Below are 20216 nucleotides of genomic sequence, written 5' to 3' on the forward strand. Positions count from 1 at the left end.
ACAAAAATCGGGGCACCTGGGTGGCTCAGTCAGTTAAGCGTCCCACTTGGGCTCAGGTCATGATCTCACAGTCTGTGAGTTCGAGCCCCGCATCGGGCTCTGTGCTGATGGCTCAGAGCCTGGAGCCTGCTTCTGATTCTGTGTCTCCCTCTCTCTCTGCCCCTTCCCTGCTCATGCTCTGTCTCTCTCTGTCTCAAAAATAAATAAAAACTTTAAGAAAAAAAATTTTTTTAAAAAAACCAAAAATCAATTAAAACAAAACAAAACAAAACGCCTACTTCCCCACTTCTGCTCAAGTCCTGCTGCTGCACTGAATTCTCGTTTTCTCCTTTACATTCAAATCTTTCCACACTAAGATTTATTAACAGTTTACCCAATTTCAACATTTCCCCATAAGTGGTCAAAATGTAGCATTACCCCAACTTCAAAGCTTTTAGGTCACCAAAAACAAAATCTGAAATGCTGCCATATAAAATAAAAGGTTTGTAAAGATAACAGTGAAATGAACTTCTAAGACCTGAATTCTGGAACACATGGAATGCTTCTGTAATCTTATCCACCCACACAGAAACTATTTCATTGCCAATAAAGAAGGCCGCAAATACCACAAAGACAGAGGACAAAGTCAACTTTCTTGCCAGTAGAATTTAACAAGACACAGGCCTTTTAGCTACATCTACAGACTGTTTTTAAAATACATGCATACAGGCACCCACGCACATAGACACGCACATCCCGCACACAACACATACACACACATCAACAAGGAAACACCTTCTTTTCTTCTGGATCTACTCTCCATCTCTTGCTCTGGAACTTTAATTTAGCAACGCTCTTTTCTCTTGTATAAAGTGATATGATTGTTAATACTTAACCTACAAATACTTTTGGCCATTAAATTGATCTCTAGTATCTTAACCAAACAGTGAGCAAAAAGGATTGAAAAACTTAAAAGGAGCATCATGGTTCTCACTAGTGGTATTACTGAAAGTCCTGGTCAGTGAAGAAATGATCATTTTAGAAACCACTGGCCACCCACTGTGGGACAGCCCAGCCCTGGACAGGAAGCTGCCAGGGTAGGGGTGGGGGCAACCATGACCTTGCCCCCAGAATGAAGGATGGGACGAGATGAAATGTTCAAAAGTTACACTTCTACGTCAGGAAGTGATTATATCTCACAGCCTGTGTGCATTTCATCATCCCCTGCGACCTTTTCAGAAATATGCTTTCAAAGCTAGCTTTCATTGATAATGAGGGATATGTGCCAAAAATATATCTAAAACAATTTACTTTCTGCATTCCTTTCAACTTGACTTAAAAAAAAATCATTCTATGTGTCTAAACCAATACATCGGTAGTTCTAATATTATGGGACAATGTGAACATTGAATGGTTCCCGTCCAACTTGCAATTCTATTGGCCTTGAGGTGGTCTGGTCTACAGGGTATCTCTGACACTGGGGTCTGAAGCCTGGATTTGACTTTCCTTGCACCTTAATTAACTATGCGATCCCTGCCTTTGTTTCTTCAGCTGTAGAATAAGGCTGTAATCCCACCCACCCCCGACCCGCCACCCCCCGACCCCCACCATCTCCCTCCTCTCTCCAGCATCAGTCAAGGTCCAGCCAGGAGAGCAGAAAACAGGCAAAATATCTGAGAACAAAATCAGTGCTGGTGAATTTGCTAAGCTGTTGATTAAAGAACCAAAAAGTCATGCAGGGGTGAGGGAGGCAAGACAGCGCACACAAGCTGACAGAGGGAAGAATGGAAGGACACAGGGAAAGGTGGGGGAGTTACAGGCCTAACCAGAACCGGAATCACTGTTGGCCTTGCCAGAAGAGTTAGAGCCACTCCAATGCCGCCCCGAGGCAGAGCAAAGATCACAGGTCCTGCCCCTGCCCTGCTCTCCTGCCTGATGCCCCTGCCCCTCCCCTGCTCTCTTGCCTGGTGCCGAGCCAACCGAGCTCAACCAGAGCTGGTGCATCCAGAACCAGGAAAGCGCACGCGGTACGGGTGCTCTTGTGAAACAGGTCATGGGCAGGGCAGGGGACAGGTGAGGAATCGATCCAAGTGTAAAACCTGCCAAGGACCAGCAGCGACCTGCATCGCAGACTTGGAAAAATCAAACAGGCACATACTTCTGTCTGATAAGGAGTTCGTCATTCCCAACGCAATGTTGTGGGCACAGTGGGTCCCTTTACTACGGAATGGAGACACCAATCACTTACTCTGTGTTGTCGGAATGGGGGCCAGGACAATGGCCCACCCATCCTCACACCCGAGACATCTCCAAGTTCACAGGCGTATTCAGAACTATACGAAGGTAAACGTGGGTCACAGATTTAAAACACCTCTTTGGCAACCCTGTACGTATCATTTTCAAGACATATCAAGTACCTCAAAAGATGTCAAACTGAACCCTAGCCACTCCATGATAGTGATCGCTAAGCCCATAAAGCCGCGAGAGGTCTTCGAGGCCACCCGCGTGAAACACACGATCTAATTTCAGGAGAAAGAAATCACAGATACCAGGCAGACCCAAGACTGCAACTCCTGATTTTGGAAGTTACCACTGCTCTCGTTTAAAATAGAATTGTCAACCATGCTCTTCTTGAGCTGGCTTCTGCGTGACAAAATGCTGCTCACCACTGGCCCATTCTTTCACACTTGAAGAAATCTGGGCTCAAAGAAGCAGCATGACTTGTTGCTCAAGGTCACAGTCAGCCAAAGGCAACACCCAAACTTAAGACCCGCTTCTGCCACGCCCTAACTCAGGGCTCCTTCCGTTTCAACCGGTGGCGGCGGCGGCCAAGAACAAGGGATGCGCTCTCAGTGGTGGCCCGGGGAACTGGAGGCAGCAGTAGGGCACTGCCTTCCCAAATGGCCCCTGAGGGTCTGCTCCCGCTGTGCCAATCCAGCCTGGGTTGCAACACAGCCTGAAATATCGATGGAAATTGCAACAGGATGTACTGCAAACGAAAATTTTGTTTGAGGGAAAGCCAGACTGCACAGCTCTCATGCTCATTTGGAAAGAAAGCATGTTCTATTGCTAATACTACCCCTCAAGTACACTTTATGTTTTGTCTGCCTGTCACTCCAGGCTCTCTGAGAAGGTCACAGCGCATGCCCCACCCCATTGTTTCCTCCTGACGACTGCCGTCCAGGTGCTACGTGCTTGCAGCCCTGTATCTCTACTCACTGTTCCAGCACCTGGTAGCACTCGATAAATATTTGCTCAAAAAATGAATGCGTGAATGAGTAAAATGCAATGACCAATCATCAGACTGTGTGGAAACAGGAGTTCCTATAGCTATAAAGATGATGTACGTATTCTGCTGACGTGTTCCATCAACCAGGCAATATACGTGAAGCAGTAACACATTAGATCAACAGTCCTCCACAAAGACACCTAGCAAACCAAGAGCTGACGAGTAATTCCTAAAATGCCTATTGGAAGAATATTTACGGGTAGTTTATTATCATGTAATAATATTATGTACCATTAGTATTATACAAAGTGCTGATATGAACATTCTTGCTTCTAACTGAGAAATTTTTTGTATGTTAACATGCCCTTTTAATATCTTTTTTAATTTAAGATTTTATTGAAAGATTTATACAAAAAATGGTTTCTTTTTTTTTAATGTTTATTTATTGGGGGCGGGGGGCAGAGAAAGAGGGCGAGAGAGATTCCCAAGCAGGCTCCGCGATGTCAGCGCAGAGCCCCACACAGGGCTCGAACTCGCAAACCGTGAGATCATGCCCAGAGTTGATATCAAGAGTCAGGTGACTGAGCCACCCAGGCACCCCTACAGAAAATGATTTCTAAGTAGGAAAGGGAAATATAAACTGTGTGCAATACAGATTTGATGGGACCTAGGCTAGTGAGGTTGAGTTGTTATCAGAAAAGTCTGTGTGTCTCAGATGGGGTGTCCCCTGAAAGTCGAACCTGGGACATTACCTCCTTGACACGTCACGCCTGCCCATGAGCAGGCCAGCCACAGTCCCAGGCAGAGCCAGAGAGTGCCCCAGGCAGACAGACACAGGAAGGCACTGGCTCCCATGAGAGCTGCCCCACAGCTACTTCCTGGGCAGGCTGGAAGGACACGGGTGGGGCCGTGACAGGGTCGGCTCTGCCTGAGCGACCTACATGAACTTAGGTACCACTGAGCCCTCCCAACAGGTGAATGTCCCCTGCAGCACTGGGTTCTTCTCTAGAACCTGAAGAAGATGACCTCCCAGGGACGGCTCACCAAGGTGAGGTGTGGTGTGTGACCATAGTCCCATTATGGGACAATGATTTCGAAATACCATGTGTTTACTAATGTGTTCCAATTATGTATCCTTCTTTATCAGAAATGTCATTGCAGAAATAATTATACGGAGAACCCAAGACACCAAAAGAAGAGGCTCACTCTTAAAAAAAAAAAAAAGAAGAAGAAGGTATTCCTTAACTATTTGCTAAAATAATGTCAAACATACCGCAAAACAAATAGGTTTTAGATTATGAATTGGTAGCCCACCTACAAAGTTAGAATGAGCTGTTTGCACCTTCTGGCACTTCCGGGAAACCTAGGAGGAGGAGAGAAGGCCTGGCCTGTGCTTGGGTGACAGGAGGAGGGGTCGGGAGCAGCAGGGCAGGAGCGCCCTGGTTCCCGAGGGGCAGCTCCCAGAACCGTGTGCAGCAGACGCGGTGAACTGGGTCCAGCCCACACTGCACTGGCCGGGGCTCCCAGGACACGCCATAGCCATCGGGGGAGCATCCCAGCCGCTTCCCGTCATCGTCCCCAGCGAGGGGACCGTCTGTATTCCAGTCCTGCCAACTGCCCCTGATAGTCCTTGTAGCACGTGTTCCTCCAGTACAGGGTCTGACCCTCCGTCCATTTGTCTCATCTCTGTAGTCACCTTCAGTGCAGAATACTCCCACAGCTTTTCTTCGTCTCCTGTGACATCACATTTCTGAAGAGTAATCTCCTCTCCCCTTCCGTGGAACAGTCAGTCCTCAGTGAGGGTTTGACGCGGGCCTGGCCAGTGAACCACGCGAGCGAGGCCGCGTCCCTCTCAGGGCACCCTGCGTGGACGCAGGCAGTTCGTCAGCCCCTCACTGCTAATGCTAATTTTGAGCACCCCATCAAGGCATTGCCCGCTTTCCCCACTGCAAAGTTACCGTCGCTTCCCTTGCAATGAGTAAGCAGTCTACGCAGACACACACGATGACCAACACATACGTTGATCCTCATGAAATACCCCGCTTCCGCTCGGCATCCATAGTGATTCTTGCCAGAGCCAGTGTTCGCTTTGAGGACTGCAGATCTTTCGCCCCCAGCACTCAAGAAATGGATCTTTCTCTACCTTTCTCTACCATTTATTTATCCTTTACTTAGCATTACGGATGCAAGGATTCCTATTTTTTCTAATGGTTTGTAGGTCATTACTGTACTTAGTTGTCTGCCTGCTCAGGGTGGGCTAGATTTGGCCCACGGGAGCCCAGCCAAGTTGGCTTCAGTTTCCTGACAAGCCCCATCTTTTTTTAATGTTTAAGAGAGAGATAGAGTGTGAGCAGAGGAGGGGCAGAGAAGGAGACACAGAATTGGAGGCGAGCTCCGACGCGGGGCTCAAACTCACAGACCGCGAGATCACGACCTGAGCCGAAGTCGGACGCTCAACCGACTGAGCCACCCAGGCGCCCCTTGATGGGTCTAGTTCTTAAGAGTAGTTTAACCAATAATTCCTCCTCCATTTTTAATGCCACTTACTTGTTGAAGACCCTGAGTCCTGATAGGATTTCTCATCCTGCATGTGGCTGGTGGTCAAATCAGCCCTTAACATACGAGGAGAAAAATTCCAGACCCAGGGAGACAGAAACCTGGTGGATGACGTGGTGATGAGAATAAGGGAGAAAGGGTACAGGCCCGGGTGCCATCTAGTGGGTGACAAAAATCCAAAGAGACATTTCTGACTAAGGGCACCCCTCAGGAATTATGACACAGCTTGTCCAAAAGAGCTTGGCCCTCAAAGGTAGTTGGTGCTCTGGTAACAACAGGCTGGGACACACTGATCACAGGACAAGCAAAGTCCTCTTTTTCAAAGCTGTGGAAGGAAGCCACCAAGTCTCTCCAAGGCATCCACTGTGTGCAGCCAGCACTGACTTTTGACAAACCACTCTCACCACGGTGGTTCAGATCCCCAGAAACATCACATTAGCCTCGAAAATTTTAAACACGTCTCAGTTCATCTTACAGCTTTCCAAACAAAACAAAACATCCCTCAAAATCGCTGTCCTTTTATTTTTATTTCACTGACACCTTTACCTTAATCTTTTGTTTGTGTCAATATCTGGCTATGTTATGAGGCCAAGATCCAGGGGTACAGAGAGACCCCTGACTGGTTATCATACAGGAATATGCGGGCTGCTTGGAGCTCCCTGACCCGCTGCCTTGAATAGGACACTTCCCAGTTTCTTCCCCGATTATTTCCTGGGGCTGCCAGAGCAACACCATAGACCAGGCGGCTTAAAACGACAGAAATGTATTCTCGCATCGTTCTGGAGGCCAAAGGTCCAAACTCAAGGTGTGAGACGTGCAGGGGGGGATCCCTCCTGCCTCTTCCAGCTTGTGGTGGCTGCTGGCAGTCCTTGCCGTTCCTTGGCTTCTGGCTGGATCACTTGTACCTCATCCCTCATCAGCACGAGGCATTCTCCACGTGTGTCCCTGTCTTCACACAGCCATCTGCTCATGACGACATGCTGAATTGCGGGTCCACCCTTCTCCACTTGACCTCATCGTAACTCATTACATATGCAGCCGCCCTATTTCCAAATAATCCCATCCTCAGGTGCCAGGGGTTTGGATTCCTTCATGTCTCTTGGGGGGAGACGTAATTCAACCCTCGACATCGTCTTCCACGTATGAATTCAGCATAACTGAAGCATACATACGTAGCTCCAAATAAAGTACAGACTAGCAACCTCCCCTCAACTTAAGATGTCTGCCTTGGGGAGCTTGGGTGGGTCAGTCGGTTAAGCATCTGACTCTTGATCATGGCTCAGGTCATGATCTCACATTTCGGTTCCTGAGTTTGAGACCCACGTCCAGCCCTGTGCTGACAGCACAGAACCTGTTTAGGATTCTCTCTCTCTCTCTCTCTCTCTCTCCCTCTCTCTGCCCCTCCCCCACTCGCTCTAAATAAGTAAATAAATAAAATGTCTGCTTTATCCGGACCGATCCAGGAAATTCTACAGGCCACCATTATCTTGAGGTCGTATCCGATGCCACTAGTCTAGAAAGGAGCACGTGGACCTTCAATTGTCTGTACAGGATAAGCGTATGAGCTCCTCTCAGCTGGGCTGGATTGGCAGTTGTGAGGAAGCATAAGATGCTGGCACCAGATGGGGGAAACAGTTCAGAGAGCAGGGCCAAGACCCCAGAGCACAGACTCGTGGACTCGGAGACTCAGACTTGTAGACCCACTGCGCGGGCCTGCACTGCTGAGCGGTCTTCTCGAGTGTGGCCGGGTTTCTGCCTCCTCTGTGGGTGACGGAGCTCAGCTGCCAGGGCGGTGGAGAGGGTAAGGTTTGATGACGGGGTGCTGCTCAGAGAGTGGTAGGTATTGACGCCCTCCCCCAAATTCTGTAGGTTTGTAAAAAGCTAGGGGTCACATCAGAAATATGAGAAAAGATGCAATCATTCTTTGGAAGAAAGTAACTCATATTCATATTATGAGACATGGCATTTACAGGTTCTTGACCTATCAGAGCCCCCACCAACCCACTTAAAACCAGTATTTTGTAATGCTATCTTTATCTGACGACTCCTAGGTGATACAACTTACACATATTTTCAGAAAGAATGATCATAATGACCTAAGTCTAACACAAAGAAAAAAACAAAATGAAAGCCATTCGTAATGAATACTATTTATTTCAACATGTAAATGCTTGGGTACGGTTATGACAGAAGACAAAGGTCCCCACACATTTACACACTACCCCGAAAGTACCATCCCCACGGAGAAGCACTGGGGCCACGGACTGGACCACAGAGATCCCCAGACCCAAGGGGACGCATCCATGGGGTGCAGAAGGCTTTGGCAAAACTTAGCCGACTCAGAAAGCTAGCTCCTCCCAGCACGTGCACCACAAGATGCAGAGAACACTGGCCAGCTAGAAGTAAAGAAAAGGAAGGGGGAAAGAGCGAACTCACTGGGAAAGTACCGCTAAAAGAAAGAGAACATGACAGAGAAACAGGGAGACACTCGTCTCTGGAGGTGGCTCAGACCCTGCTGGTTTCCAGGTTCAGTCTCATCCCTGAGAACCTTATGCCGTCCTACCTTTCCTCTAAGATGTCCTAACTCAACTTCCGTGCCTGAAAATCAACACAGTCCTAATACTGCAGTGAAAAGGAAGTTTGGATGAGGTGTATTTTTGTTAAGCTAAAGAAGTCTACTCCTTTGCTGGCATGAGAAGTGATGTTAACGGGAAGGTGAGAACTAGGTGGTGAGGAGGTGTAATTTTCAGTGTTTCCTCACTCACGAACTCAATAAAGAGCGTTAGGCAAAAATAGAGAACACCGCATCATGGCAAATGCCCGTTCCTCCCCAGTTAAGGACTGAAAATCTTAGTCAACCACTAGTGACCTTAGGGGTGGAGCCCCTTGACACCCCCCCACGCGTGCACCGGGGAAAAAGCACCCCAGTAAGCCCAGCTTGATTCTGCGCATTAGCCTCGCGTCAACTTTTGGCCAAACTCTGCTCCTGGCAAGGTGCTGAGTCATTGGCATGGGTACTGCCAGTCAGGTCATGTTTTCAACTTAGAAGGAACAGCAGAGCCTGGTAAAACCACCTGTTGCCCAAACCGCCTGTGATGATCAGATTTGTCAACACAGGCACGTGGAACTTCGTTCTGCGTTCCGCTCCGTCCAGTCCAGCAGCTCTCCGATTTGTAGAGCACGCACGGCAGCTGTGTTCTTCACCACAGCAAGGTCTGTTTTACTTGCTTCTCCCTTCTGCCAGTCTTGCTCTCGCTCACCTAGGTTTGTGAGGACAGACAGAGCCCAAGGAGCTCCGCAGATGACGTCCAGGCCAGCCAAGCTTCAGGCAGCACTCCCCGCATGGGCGGCCACCAGATTGTTGTCACGACGCCATTTTTTCATGTCATTCTGGATGCAGTGGTTGTTTCATTGTCGCATTCCTACCCTCCCCCCACCCCCAAGACAGTATCACCAATTGCCGGTGCAGTATTTTTCTGCTTTAAAAGATCACGAATTAAGGAGTGCCTGGGTGGCTCAGTCGGTTAAGCATCTGACTCCGCCTCAGGTCATGATCTCGCGGTTCATGGGTTCCAGCCCTGCACTGGGCTCTGTGCTGACGGCTCGGAGCCTGGAGCCTGCTTCGGATTCTGTGTCTCCCTCTCTCTCTCTGCCCTTCCCCCGCTCCTGCTCTGTCTCTGTCTCTCAAAACTGAATAAATGTTTTAAAAAAATTTAAGTTCATTAAAAAATGGGTCCTGGGCCACATTCGCCCTAAAATTCTGCTCCAGTATGAGGTTTCCTGACTATTAGGGGTTGAATTTCTCCTCCCAAATTCATATGTGGGAAGTCCTGAACCCCAGCGCCTCAGAGCAGAGCCTTATTTGGAAACAGGGTCATTGCAGATGTAATGTGTCAAGAGGAAGTCACACTGGAGTGGGGTGGACCCTAATCCAATATGACCGGGGTCCTTACAAAATGTGAAGACAGAGACACAGAAGGGGAACAAAGGCAAAGATTGGTGGCACAGAGCAGCAGCCAAGGGACACCACAGATGGCCAGCAAAGCACCAGAAGCCAGGAGACAGGCCTGAAGCACATTCTCCCTCCCAGCCTCAGGCGAAGCCAGTCCTGCTGACTCCTTGATCTTGGCCTTCCAGCTCCAGAACGGAGACAAATTCCTATCTAAGCTGCCCACCGGTGGTATTTTGTTAAGGCAGCCCTAGCACACGAACACGTTTATTGACATTGATTTTTGAATGTAAATACTGTCCATCTAACAAATTAGAACCAATTATTCGTATGTAATATGTAAAATCCATAAGGAGAGTCATTTCTCATCACCATAGCTAACTGTTTTTACTTCAAAGGAATAGAAATGCTTGGTCTCTCAGAAACTGCACCTATGGGCCCGGCTCATCCAAACCGGACTCTTTCTTAGGAATATCCCTGGCATTCCCAGTGGGCCCATCTGGTGTGTTTTGAGCAGAAATGATGAAGACGCGGCCAGTAGAAGTCGTACTGGAAGTCACACGGACCTCCAACTCTGAACCGGTCAAACCAATGGAACAGAATATTTGCCACCTAACTGGTGTCCAAATCAAACAGGTACAATGTCAGGTGCTTCCCTCCCACTCCTCCTCAGTTCTTGGCCTCTTCCATAAAAGTTGACTAGAAGGTGGCTCAGCCTTGAATCTGCCCCAGAATAACCTGCCTCTGAACTTCTGGTTTGTAGCAGAGGCTTTGTTATCTACTAGTTGTTGGATTATTGTATGTTTTATTGTACTAGTGAGTCATGGTGATTAGGAAATTCGCTTCCAGTTTGCCCTTCTCGCTTGCATGATCTTAGAAAAGGTTTCCAGAAAGACCTTCCTGGCCTGTTTCCTCAAAGGAGAGCTCACTTATTTCCTGAAAAGTAAAAGCTGAAAGGTTTATGTCTCCTGAAATTATATAATTATAATTCAATGGTATCATATGCAAAACTGTAATATAAATCCTATTTATCAGTTAATTGTTTGGCTATACTTAAGACCCACTCTTAATGGCAGGCATACATACAAGATATGAAATATTATCTTCGTTCTTTTCTCCTGCCCACACAAGAGTTAAAGGCAGCTAGAACAGTGCAAGGCAGGGCACTGGTTCAGACTTTAGCCTCTAAGGGGAAGTGGTTACAATGAGAATATTTTCCTCATCCAAATATTGAACACTGCCACAATTCTGGGGACTCAAATCCCCATATCAGAAGGGCAAATGACAAGAGATGCTTGGAATCTGATTCTCACTATTCAAATCTCATGCATGGGGCACCTAGGTGGCTCAGTCAGTTGAGCATCCGACTTGATTCGGCTCAGGTCATGATCCCAGGGTCATGGGATCAAGGCCCGCGTCAGGCTCCATGCTGAGCGTGGAGTCTGCTTGAGATTCTCTCCCTTCCTCCCTCTCTCCCTCTGCCCTTCTCCCCTGCTCATGCTCTCTCTCTAAAATAAAATAAATAAACTCATTAATTAATTAAAATAAAATCTCATGCAATTCTTCATTTCAACCCCTTAGAAAGAAGGTGTATGGATTGTAATAGCTGCTTGAACTTCAGCCCTGGCAGCGGACGTGATGACCTCACTGGGGGTAGCAACGGTTGAGCTGTCCTGCATACACTTGGGCTCAATAAGGAGCATGTCCTCCTCTCTCTGGGGACAGGGTTTGAAAATGACAAATCGGGGGGACCGTGTTTCACGAATAAACAAAGCTCGGTTAAATCTCCCTGCCTTAAGAGAAGAACTGGGCCTTTGATTTGACAGGTTTGGGCAATGTGTGCCTCCAGATCGCGGTGCCGAACTTCTCTGATGGCTGGGAAACCAGGATGTGCCGGACGCATTTCCTTTGGTGAGCTGGGAAAAGCCAGCTCTGCCTTCTTTGGCTTATGAAGCAAGTATTGTCCCTCCTAGGGACCAGCTCCTATCCCAGTAGGGGCCACCAGGGTGGTGGTGAGATGGGGGGGGGCAAAGGGCCCCTCCCCAAGCACATCCCCAAGTGCCCAGGAGCTCCTGGGGCTCTGTCCCCCATTCCGCACAATAAAGGAGCAGTTAGACACATTTTGTAGAGGATAAGCTCACATACCATCTGACTTAGGGTTTGTCTTCTCCCAAATAAGGAAATGCCCATTACCCGATGAAACATAATGACTGTATGCTAATTAATTATGGCTTTTCATTAAGCCTGCAGTTCATCAGAGCAACACCAACATTAGCAGGAAACTCTCTGGTCTACAGAGGACACAGTCTAACCTAGAAACTCTTCCTTCAGCTGCCAAAGGGGCTTGGGTCTGACTTAACCCCACCTCACACAAATCCCTCCAGCTATTGCCGGATATTCACTCAAAGTTAAAAAACTCAAGCATCTTTGTGCACCTTGAGAACCCCTTGTTTTGGGCCATGCTAATGTTTGAGGGACCATCCACGACAGAGACAGCAGATGCCCCCCAAAGAAATGTGTCCACCCCCCACCCCCTGAATGTGGATGGTCCCCACATGAAGGGGGATCCTGAGTGCTAACCTGAGCTGCGATTTGCTCTGAATGGTAACTCTTCCAGGCTGGGACTGACAGATGTGAGGTTCAGTGAAGCCAAGAGCGCCCACACCTGACTCCTGTGGGCTCGCCACCACAGGTGCAAACCTTTGCATCACTGGCACCACCCAGGCACCAGCAACAGCAGCACAGAGAGGGTTTTGAGCAATCAGCTTAGTGGGGAGCCTCCCCTTCCTTGGGCCACAGTTCTAAGCTCCATACATGTCTTTTGAGTAGCAAGTGATAAAAAACCCAGCTAAAACTAACTTAGAAAATCAAGGGGATTTATGAATTTCAACTCTCAGGTTGACTCGAAAGAAACTGCCATTCTTGTAGGTCGACATTTGTCAAATTACCAGCAGTATTATATGCTTCCAAGCTTTATAAAAAGCCCCATGATCGATCATGGTAGTTTCAGGAAAGGCATGATCCAGCAGCTTAGCAAGAGCCTTCAAGGGCACAGATTTCCCATTCTGTCCAGTCTGCCCTCTACAGGGATAGGCTTGTCTCAGACCTCATGAGTCCTCACCCCAGCAGGACCCAAGGTACCTCACGGTGTCAAAAGGGCTGCAACACTCCAAACACACAACATCTTTACACCCTATCATCCAGGAGGGGAGAAAGGGTCTCTTTGGAAGCACACACAGAAGGAAGGAGTCCACCTTCCCACAAACACCTTCCCACTTGATTCTCACAGAGTGAAATATTTTTTCGCTACAGCCAGGAGACAGGAATTTTTTTTTAGCTCAAGCTAATCAGGGCTCATCCTGGGGTTAGGAGTAAGGTCAATCCCACCCATATCACAGAGCTGAGAGTAAGGGAGGCTGGTCTCCTGCCAGTCAAATCTGGGTGCTGTGACCAGATGGGAATGGACACTTGGTGGCAGAGGACATGTCCAGGGCAGGTGGCTAGCGCTTTGGTGAGCATGACCAGAACAGGCCCTATGCTGAGTAAGCACCCCAGGGCGTCAGCAGCCACCTCAGGGGAGAAAGGCTGCGGGGTCAGACGAACTTCCTTCCTGCCAATGGAGGCATGCGGGGCCTCAAGCAGATGTCTGAGCGGACCCTGGACAGTGGCGTTTGTTCCTCGCTGGGGACACCAAGCCCCCCACATGCATGGTCCAGCAGGCATCTTGCCACTGCCCAGGCACCTCTCCTCCCCTACCTTCCCCTCACACAAGACTCGTGGATTCCACTTTCCCTTTCTCCTCTTTCCGGCTCCTCGGGAACATTCTGGCTTCCTCGGTCCTTTCAGCCCAGGGACCTGTGGTCCCCAGTCAGCCCCTTCTGCCAAGCCCTCCAGCCCCTGCCCACCGCTAACCTAGGGGAAGTTTCCGGTCTCACCCCGAGCACATGAGTTCAGAGCACAGACTTCAGAGCCAGCCCGATAGGAGTCGAGCCCAGCTGTCATTGTTGGTGACCTTGGATGGGTTCTCTGTGCCTCTCTCTGCGTCTGTTGTTTCATCTTTAACACGGAGATTATAGCACGTTCCCACCTCCTGTCTGTGAGGAGGATTAGATGAGGTCATAAATGTAACACCCATCAAAGCGTGCCTGGTGCCGCAAACCCCGCCAGTGCTCCTGAGGCAGCACCTGCTGCTATCCGTGACCGCCTGCCCCACCCAGGGACACTGCTCCCTGTGGCTCCGAGCCCTGCACGCCCCTGGCCTCGCCCCTACCTCAATGCTCAGCCTCCCTCCCAGGTTTCCCCGTCCAGGGGGCTGATGCCTCCACGCCTGTGTCTCCAACCCGGATGGCAGGGCATCGCCACCTCCCAGATGCCCAAGCCAGCCTCCCGGAACTTCTCCCACTTGCTCTATGCCTTGACTGGCTTTTCCTCCAGGGCTTTCTACAAAAACTGACCTATGGAAGCTTCTCAGTAGGCTGAATGGATGGATGGAAGGTCTCTGGTTAGGGGAGTCAGACTGAGAATACGGTGTCACAAGGTGAGGCTTGAGGTCCTAACAACTGACTTCCTCCAAGTGGCATCGATAGGGGAGAGCAGATGGCACAGGACGGAGCCTGAGGGACAAGCGCGGGAGGGCTGCTCTTCCAAGGGCCCCTGAGGGACACTGCCGAGGCCAGGGCTTCAAAATCTTCGGGGTGGGGCCTGAGACCCTTCACCGTGTAATAAACTCTCGGACACTGCTGGTCTGAGGACACACGTTGAGAAGCCAGGGTGCGGGCCTCGCCAGTTTCCTTTGAAAGTGATTTCACGAATATTTTACTACAATAAAAACAGAAAGAGTTCCTAATGGATTACATTCAGCAGTGACGCAGCCGTGTGTTTTCTGATAGAGACAGATCTCTGCTATTTATTGTGACGTGAAAACCAATCTCTCCATGTGATTGCACTTTTCTAAAGGAATACGAGACTTCTGGGAGGATATATATTGAAATGTTAATTGTAGTTATTTTTAAGTGGCCACCACTGTAAATTTTCTTTTCATAGATTACTGATTTTATATGTCGTTTCCTTTTTTCTATAAATATGTGTAAAATAAGAACTCTATAGTAATTTAAAAATTGCCACTTTGAAAAGTCTTAATATAGAAAAACATATTTATAAATACATGTATTATTTCTAGGCCTAGGCACCTGCTCTTGGGCACCCATAGTCTATAATCTGCAAATAGATCCCTCAAAATGCAAATCAGATCACGGCTGCGAGGCCAGGCTGGCCTCCTGGTTCTTCTTCAGATATGCCAGGCACACGGCTGCCGGAGGGCCTTTGCACTTGCTGTCTGCTCGGAAAATGCTTTCTAACAGACACCTGCATGGCTCATGCCCTCACTTCACACACATCCGCACCCAGATGTCTCCAACTCACAGCAGATTTCCCGATCCCCTTAGAATCACACCCCTCTTCCCTCCACACTGCCTACCCCACTTGATCCTTTTCAGAACACTGTTCACTGACTGGTACCCCACACAGGTCTCTTATTTTCCCGTGGGTGCAGCTTCCTGAGCGTGGAGACTGCGGCTTCGTGTTCAGGGCTGTGTCTCCAGGCCAAGAGGGCTCCTGGCTCAAAGCAGGCACTCAATGCACAGTTGGAGGATAAATTCTAGGGACAGTTGTGACCTGAAAAGGGATGACTTTTCCTTCATTCTTACACTTACAGCTACACTTGATCTTCAGGGAAGAACAGGCCCCCTAAGAATTTAAGGACAGTTACTAATACCTTTCTGAGAAAAATATGCATATGAGCCAAACGTTTCATGTAATTTCTGGGCTTCTAATGACCTCCTGGAGCTACTTTCTAATCTGGGATCTGCTGCCCAAGCTATAGGTGTCACTCATTTAAGCCCAATTTGCTACTCAGCTGTAGCAAAAGTTACCAGAAAGATCTTTCTTTGGGGTTTCTCCTACTGGGAGAGAGGTCACGACTGCTGTCAGAGAGAGCCCAAACGCCAGCACGAATTGTGGGTTTCCATTTACAATCTGAAAAGCTTGAGACGGGTGAGAACAAATCAGTCGAGTCAGCAGAATAAATTATAGCAGCTCTACGGTCCATCTCCACCTGGTCTAATCACCGGCTTAGCTGTCTCTCTCCATGTCCCCTGAAATATATCACATCCAGTGCCCACGACACACTGATATGCTCAATCAAGAGCCGGCCTTCCTGAGTGCCTACACGCCTCCCTCTCACTAGCAGGGTGTTTCTCGGCTGTATCTGTTTCTAGTCTATTTATATTAGTGTATCTGTTTCTGCAATCACACTATTTAATTCAATACAAAGTAACTTGAAAAAAAATACGGTACAAAAGAAGAGATGTTCCTATAAAGACTGCAAAGACTAAGTTGAATGCATTGGAAAGCTTTTTTTTTTTTAATGTTTATTTATTTTTGAGGGGGGGGGGGCAGAGAGAGAGGGAGACACAGAATCCGAGGCAGGCTCCAGGTTCTGAACTGTCAGCACAGAGCCCCATGAGGGTCTCGAACTCACCAACTGCAAGGTCATGACCTGAGCCAAAGTCGGAGGCTTAACCAACTCAGCCACCCACGTGCCCCTTTGACTGAGGAATTGTTAAAAGAGCTGGTTAGGGGTGGACAAGACACCATAAAGACCAGGTAGAAAATTCTAAAACTCTAAGGAATGCTATGGTACCACAAGAGTGATGGAAGCTGCCTTGGCAAGGGTAAGGGAAATTTAAATGATGCATTATTGATACAATTAGTAGACCCACACTCAAAGAAAAGCTCTTGACAAATAAATAAACCACTTGAATAAACTTAAAATAAGTTAAAATAAAATAATTTTCCACTTTACCTGACTTTGAGTAATCAACCACCCAAACATAGTTAAAGGGGCTTCAACTATGTTCTAACAATAGGGAGGTGGCCAACCTGAAATCCTTCAGAAACCCTATAAACATAATGGAATTAATTTCTATAAAGATACAATGCACCGGAACAGTTTTGTTCTTCCCCTGGCCTGACTCCACAAACTGACAAAGAATAGGTCTTCAGGAACACTTGAGGAGAGCGAGTATGACACTGAAGAGGGCCCTAGATGAGAGCCACAGGCTAAGCATTTGCTCTGGTGACAAGAGCTTCCAGAGGATGCAGAGGAAAGGGCTGTGGAATCCAGTTTGAACTTGAAAAATGCAGGAACCAGGCAAGAATGGCCATAGTGCTCAGCAGGGATGATTCTGAAAAATAATTAACAGTGACAAGCACTGGAGACAAGAGCAAAGATCTAGTCCGTGATTTCCCTGAAAGGATTTTGTTTTCTCTAATTTATGAAGACTTCAACCAAAAACACAGAGTTGCTTTAAATCCTATCCACTGAATTATTCAGTATCTCCTTCGAGTTATTCAGTGTCTGGGGATAAACCAGTGACCAGGCTCACACCCAGAGGAAAGAGAAACAGTAGTAAGTCTTGAATGTTGAAATAATCAGTTCTCCGAGGAGAGCGTCACTCGAAGCCCTGCCAACCAACAGGTTTTAGTTAAAAGGAAGGCTTTTAGGTACTGGGTTTGCCATCAAGTAAACTTTACCAGCCTGGAAGAGTCCACAGACTCAGGTCTGGGGCAGGTTTGCTGAAGTCATGAGATACTGCAGCTGGCAGCGATAAGTGTACTTTAGCATAAGCTAATCAAATTCAGGTCCAGGAGCACTGAACTTCCCTGACCCTTGGGTACACAGGCAGCCTTGCCCTCCCTCCTGTTTGCGACTGATAACCTTCCGCCCTCCCTCGTCCTCCATCTTTTGGACAGGCTCCAAGATCTAGGCCATCCGTTGGGTTTCACCAGCCAACAGGATCCATCCAGCAAATTAAGGATATCAGAGCTTTGTCGGCTGACATCTTTCTCTGCCCCGTGCCATGCTGAGAAACTACTGGAATCTAAATGCACCTGTGCTCCAATAGACAACATTCAGCCTTCTGGCTGCAGTTCTGAAAAATCACTACCTTTAAAGGCTGAGGAGGAGTTGGTCAAGTGCCTTCTGCACTGCCTTGGACTTGGTGACATTGCCAAGGCTTTGGGGCAAGAGTGGTTATCAAAGTAGTGTCTTTGTAAGAATCATCTGATGGCGACGGGGACAAGAGATGAGAAAGAGGGGGATGGGGTAGCAGCCAAGGGACTTCACTCATTAACTTAGTCATTCAGTCAACACCTCCTTTGTTCCAGGAATTGGAAGAGGCTCTGAGGACACAGCATGGAACAAAATAATAGCATGTGATAGCAGGGCCAGACCCATGTGGGAGAAGCCAGGGAGCACTTACAGCAACAAATCGGAAGAGCTGAAGGCCGAAACTAAGGTGGTGACATGTGAGGTAGAGAAGGGAAATGCGTTATTCGAACAGATCAATCATGCCAGCTATTTCTTACTATCAATTGCAAAAGTCAAGCATTTTCTTTCTTATTTATTTATTTATTTATTTATTTATTTATTTTGAAAGAGAGAGAGAGCACATGCACATCAGTGGAGGGGCAGAGAGGGAGAGAGAGAATCCTAAGCGGGCTCCGTGCAGCCCAATGCAGGGCTTGAACTCAGAAACCGTGAGATCATGACCCGAGCCAAAACCAAGAGTCGGTCGCTTAACTGACTGAGCTATGCAGGTGTCCCCCAAAGTCAAACATTTTCATTCAAACTGTGTAACAGGACAAAATATAATGAGCCCCTCCTGTAGGTTCACATCCCATAGGTCACAGGAGGCCACTTTGAACAGATGGCTGGTTTTAGGAAGCAACACTGAGGGGGAGCAGGATGTGACTTCCCATTTAGGACATGACCTGGATAGATGCTTCTGAGATAACAAACGAGAGGACAACTACTTCTTTTTTTTTTTTTTTTTTAATTGTTTTTTCAACGTTTTTTATTTATTTTTGGGACAGAGGGAGACAGAGCATGAATGGGGGAGGGGCAGAGAGAGAGGGAGACACAGAATTGGAAACAGGCTCCAGGCTCCGAGCCATCAGCCCAGAGCCTGACGCGGGGCTCGAACTCACAGACCGCGAGATCGTGACCTGTCTGAAGTCGGATGCTTGACCGACTGCGCCACCCAGGCGCCCCGAGGACAACTACTTCTTAAGAGAATGAGTCTACTGGGACCATGGTGAATTTCTTACATAACAGCTTTACTGAAATGTAATTCCCATACCATATAGTTCATCCATTTAAACTGGATTACAACTCCACAGTTTTTTAGGGCATTCATGGATACATACCATCACCGCAATCAACTTTAGGACATTTTCATCGCCCCAAAGAGAAACGCTGCACAAAGTGGCTGCCTCTCCCCATTTCCCCCAACCCTCTTCCCCAGACCTAGGCAACCACGTTCTGTCTCTATAGATTTGTAACACTGCCTATAAATGGGATTGTACAATATGTGGTCTTTTGTGACTGGCTTCTTTCACTTACCATCCTGTTTTCAAGGGTCAGCCATGTTGTAATGTATGTCACACTTTTGGTGGTTAAACAATATTCCATCGCATGGATACAACACACCTTGTTTATCCATTCATTTGGTAATGGATGTCTGGGTTGTTTCCACTTTTTGGCTACTATAAATATTGCTATGAACATTCATACACAAGTTTTTGAGCGCCTGTTTTCAATTTTCTTAAGCACGTATCTATCCTTGGAATTGTTGGGTCAAGTGTAATTCCATGTTTAACTTTTTAAGGACCCGCCATGCTGTTTTCCATAGTAGCCACACCATCTTGCATTCCCACCAGGAGTGCAGCTTCTCTACGTCTTTGTAAACAATTATCATCTGACTTTTTGACCACAGCCTTCCTAGTGGATGTGAACTGGTCTCTTATTGTGATTTTGATTTGCATTTCCCTGACCACCAGTGATACTGAACATCAACTCATGTGCTCGATGGACATTTGTATACCTTCTTTGGAGAATGCATATAATCACATCTTTTACCCATTTTTCAACTGAGTTATACTCTATTGAGCTGTAAGAGTTCTTTAAGGATCCCTTATTAAATTTATCATTTGCAAGTATTTTCTCCCATTCTGTGTCACTGTTCACTTACTCGATGGTGTCCTTTGAAGTACTAAAGTGGTTAATTTTGGTGAAGATCAATTTACCTATTCTTTTGTAGCTTGGGTTTTTGGAAACCACTGCCTAATCCAAAATGAAACATTTAGGTCTATGTTTTCTTCCATTATGGATCTCTGACTGTGTTCTTGAACCGGTGAACTAAGAAATGAATGGGAAGGTAATGCTACTTTCCTTTGAAACAATATTAATTTTTTCTGACAATTCTCACCTGAGATCTTCCTAAAGAGCTACTGACATGACAAGCACTATCATGAACCGAAATTCGGTTCAGAGAAGTATTAGGATGATGAAACAAGAGCTTTCAAAATTACTGAGTGTTCACCACAGGACAAACATCACTCAAAATTAGGTGAATGTCATATTCTTTCTTCTAGAACTTCTAA

General features: G+C 47.5%; 1 protein-coding gene across 2 annotated transcripts in view; it reads right to left on the bottom strand.

Annotated features, from left to right (window-relative positions):
• Nucleotides 1-20216, bottom strand: part of LOC109251784 (cytochrome b5) — a 103521-nt gene that overhangs the window by 34789 nt on the left and 48516 nt on the right. The window contains exon 4 of one of the 2 annotated variants that reach the window (XM_053902840.1): nt 7899-8160. The exons of the other annotated variant lie outside the window; for it this stretch is intronic. Coding sequence (XP_053758815.1) covers nt 8104-8160 — 57 coding nt within the window. The 3' untranslated portion in view covers nt 7899-8103. Of the gene's footprint in view, nt 1-7898; nt 8161-20216 lie in introns of those variants that run through there. 2 annotated transcript variants of the gene reach the window in all.

This window comes from Panthera pardus, unplaced genomic scaffold (genome assembly GCF_024362965.1).
Source record: "Panthera pardus isolate Hobbes unplaced genomic scaffold, ASM2436296v1 HiC_scaffold_15, whole genome shotgun sequence".
Classification (NCBI taxonomy): Eukaryota; Metazoa; Chordata; class Mammalia; order Carnivora; family Felidae; genus Panthera; species Panthera pardus.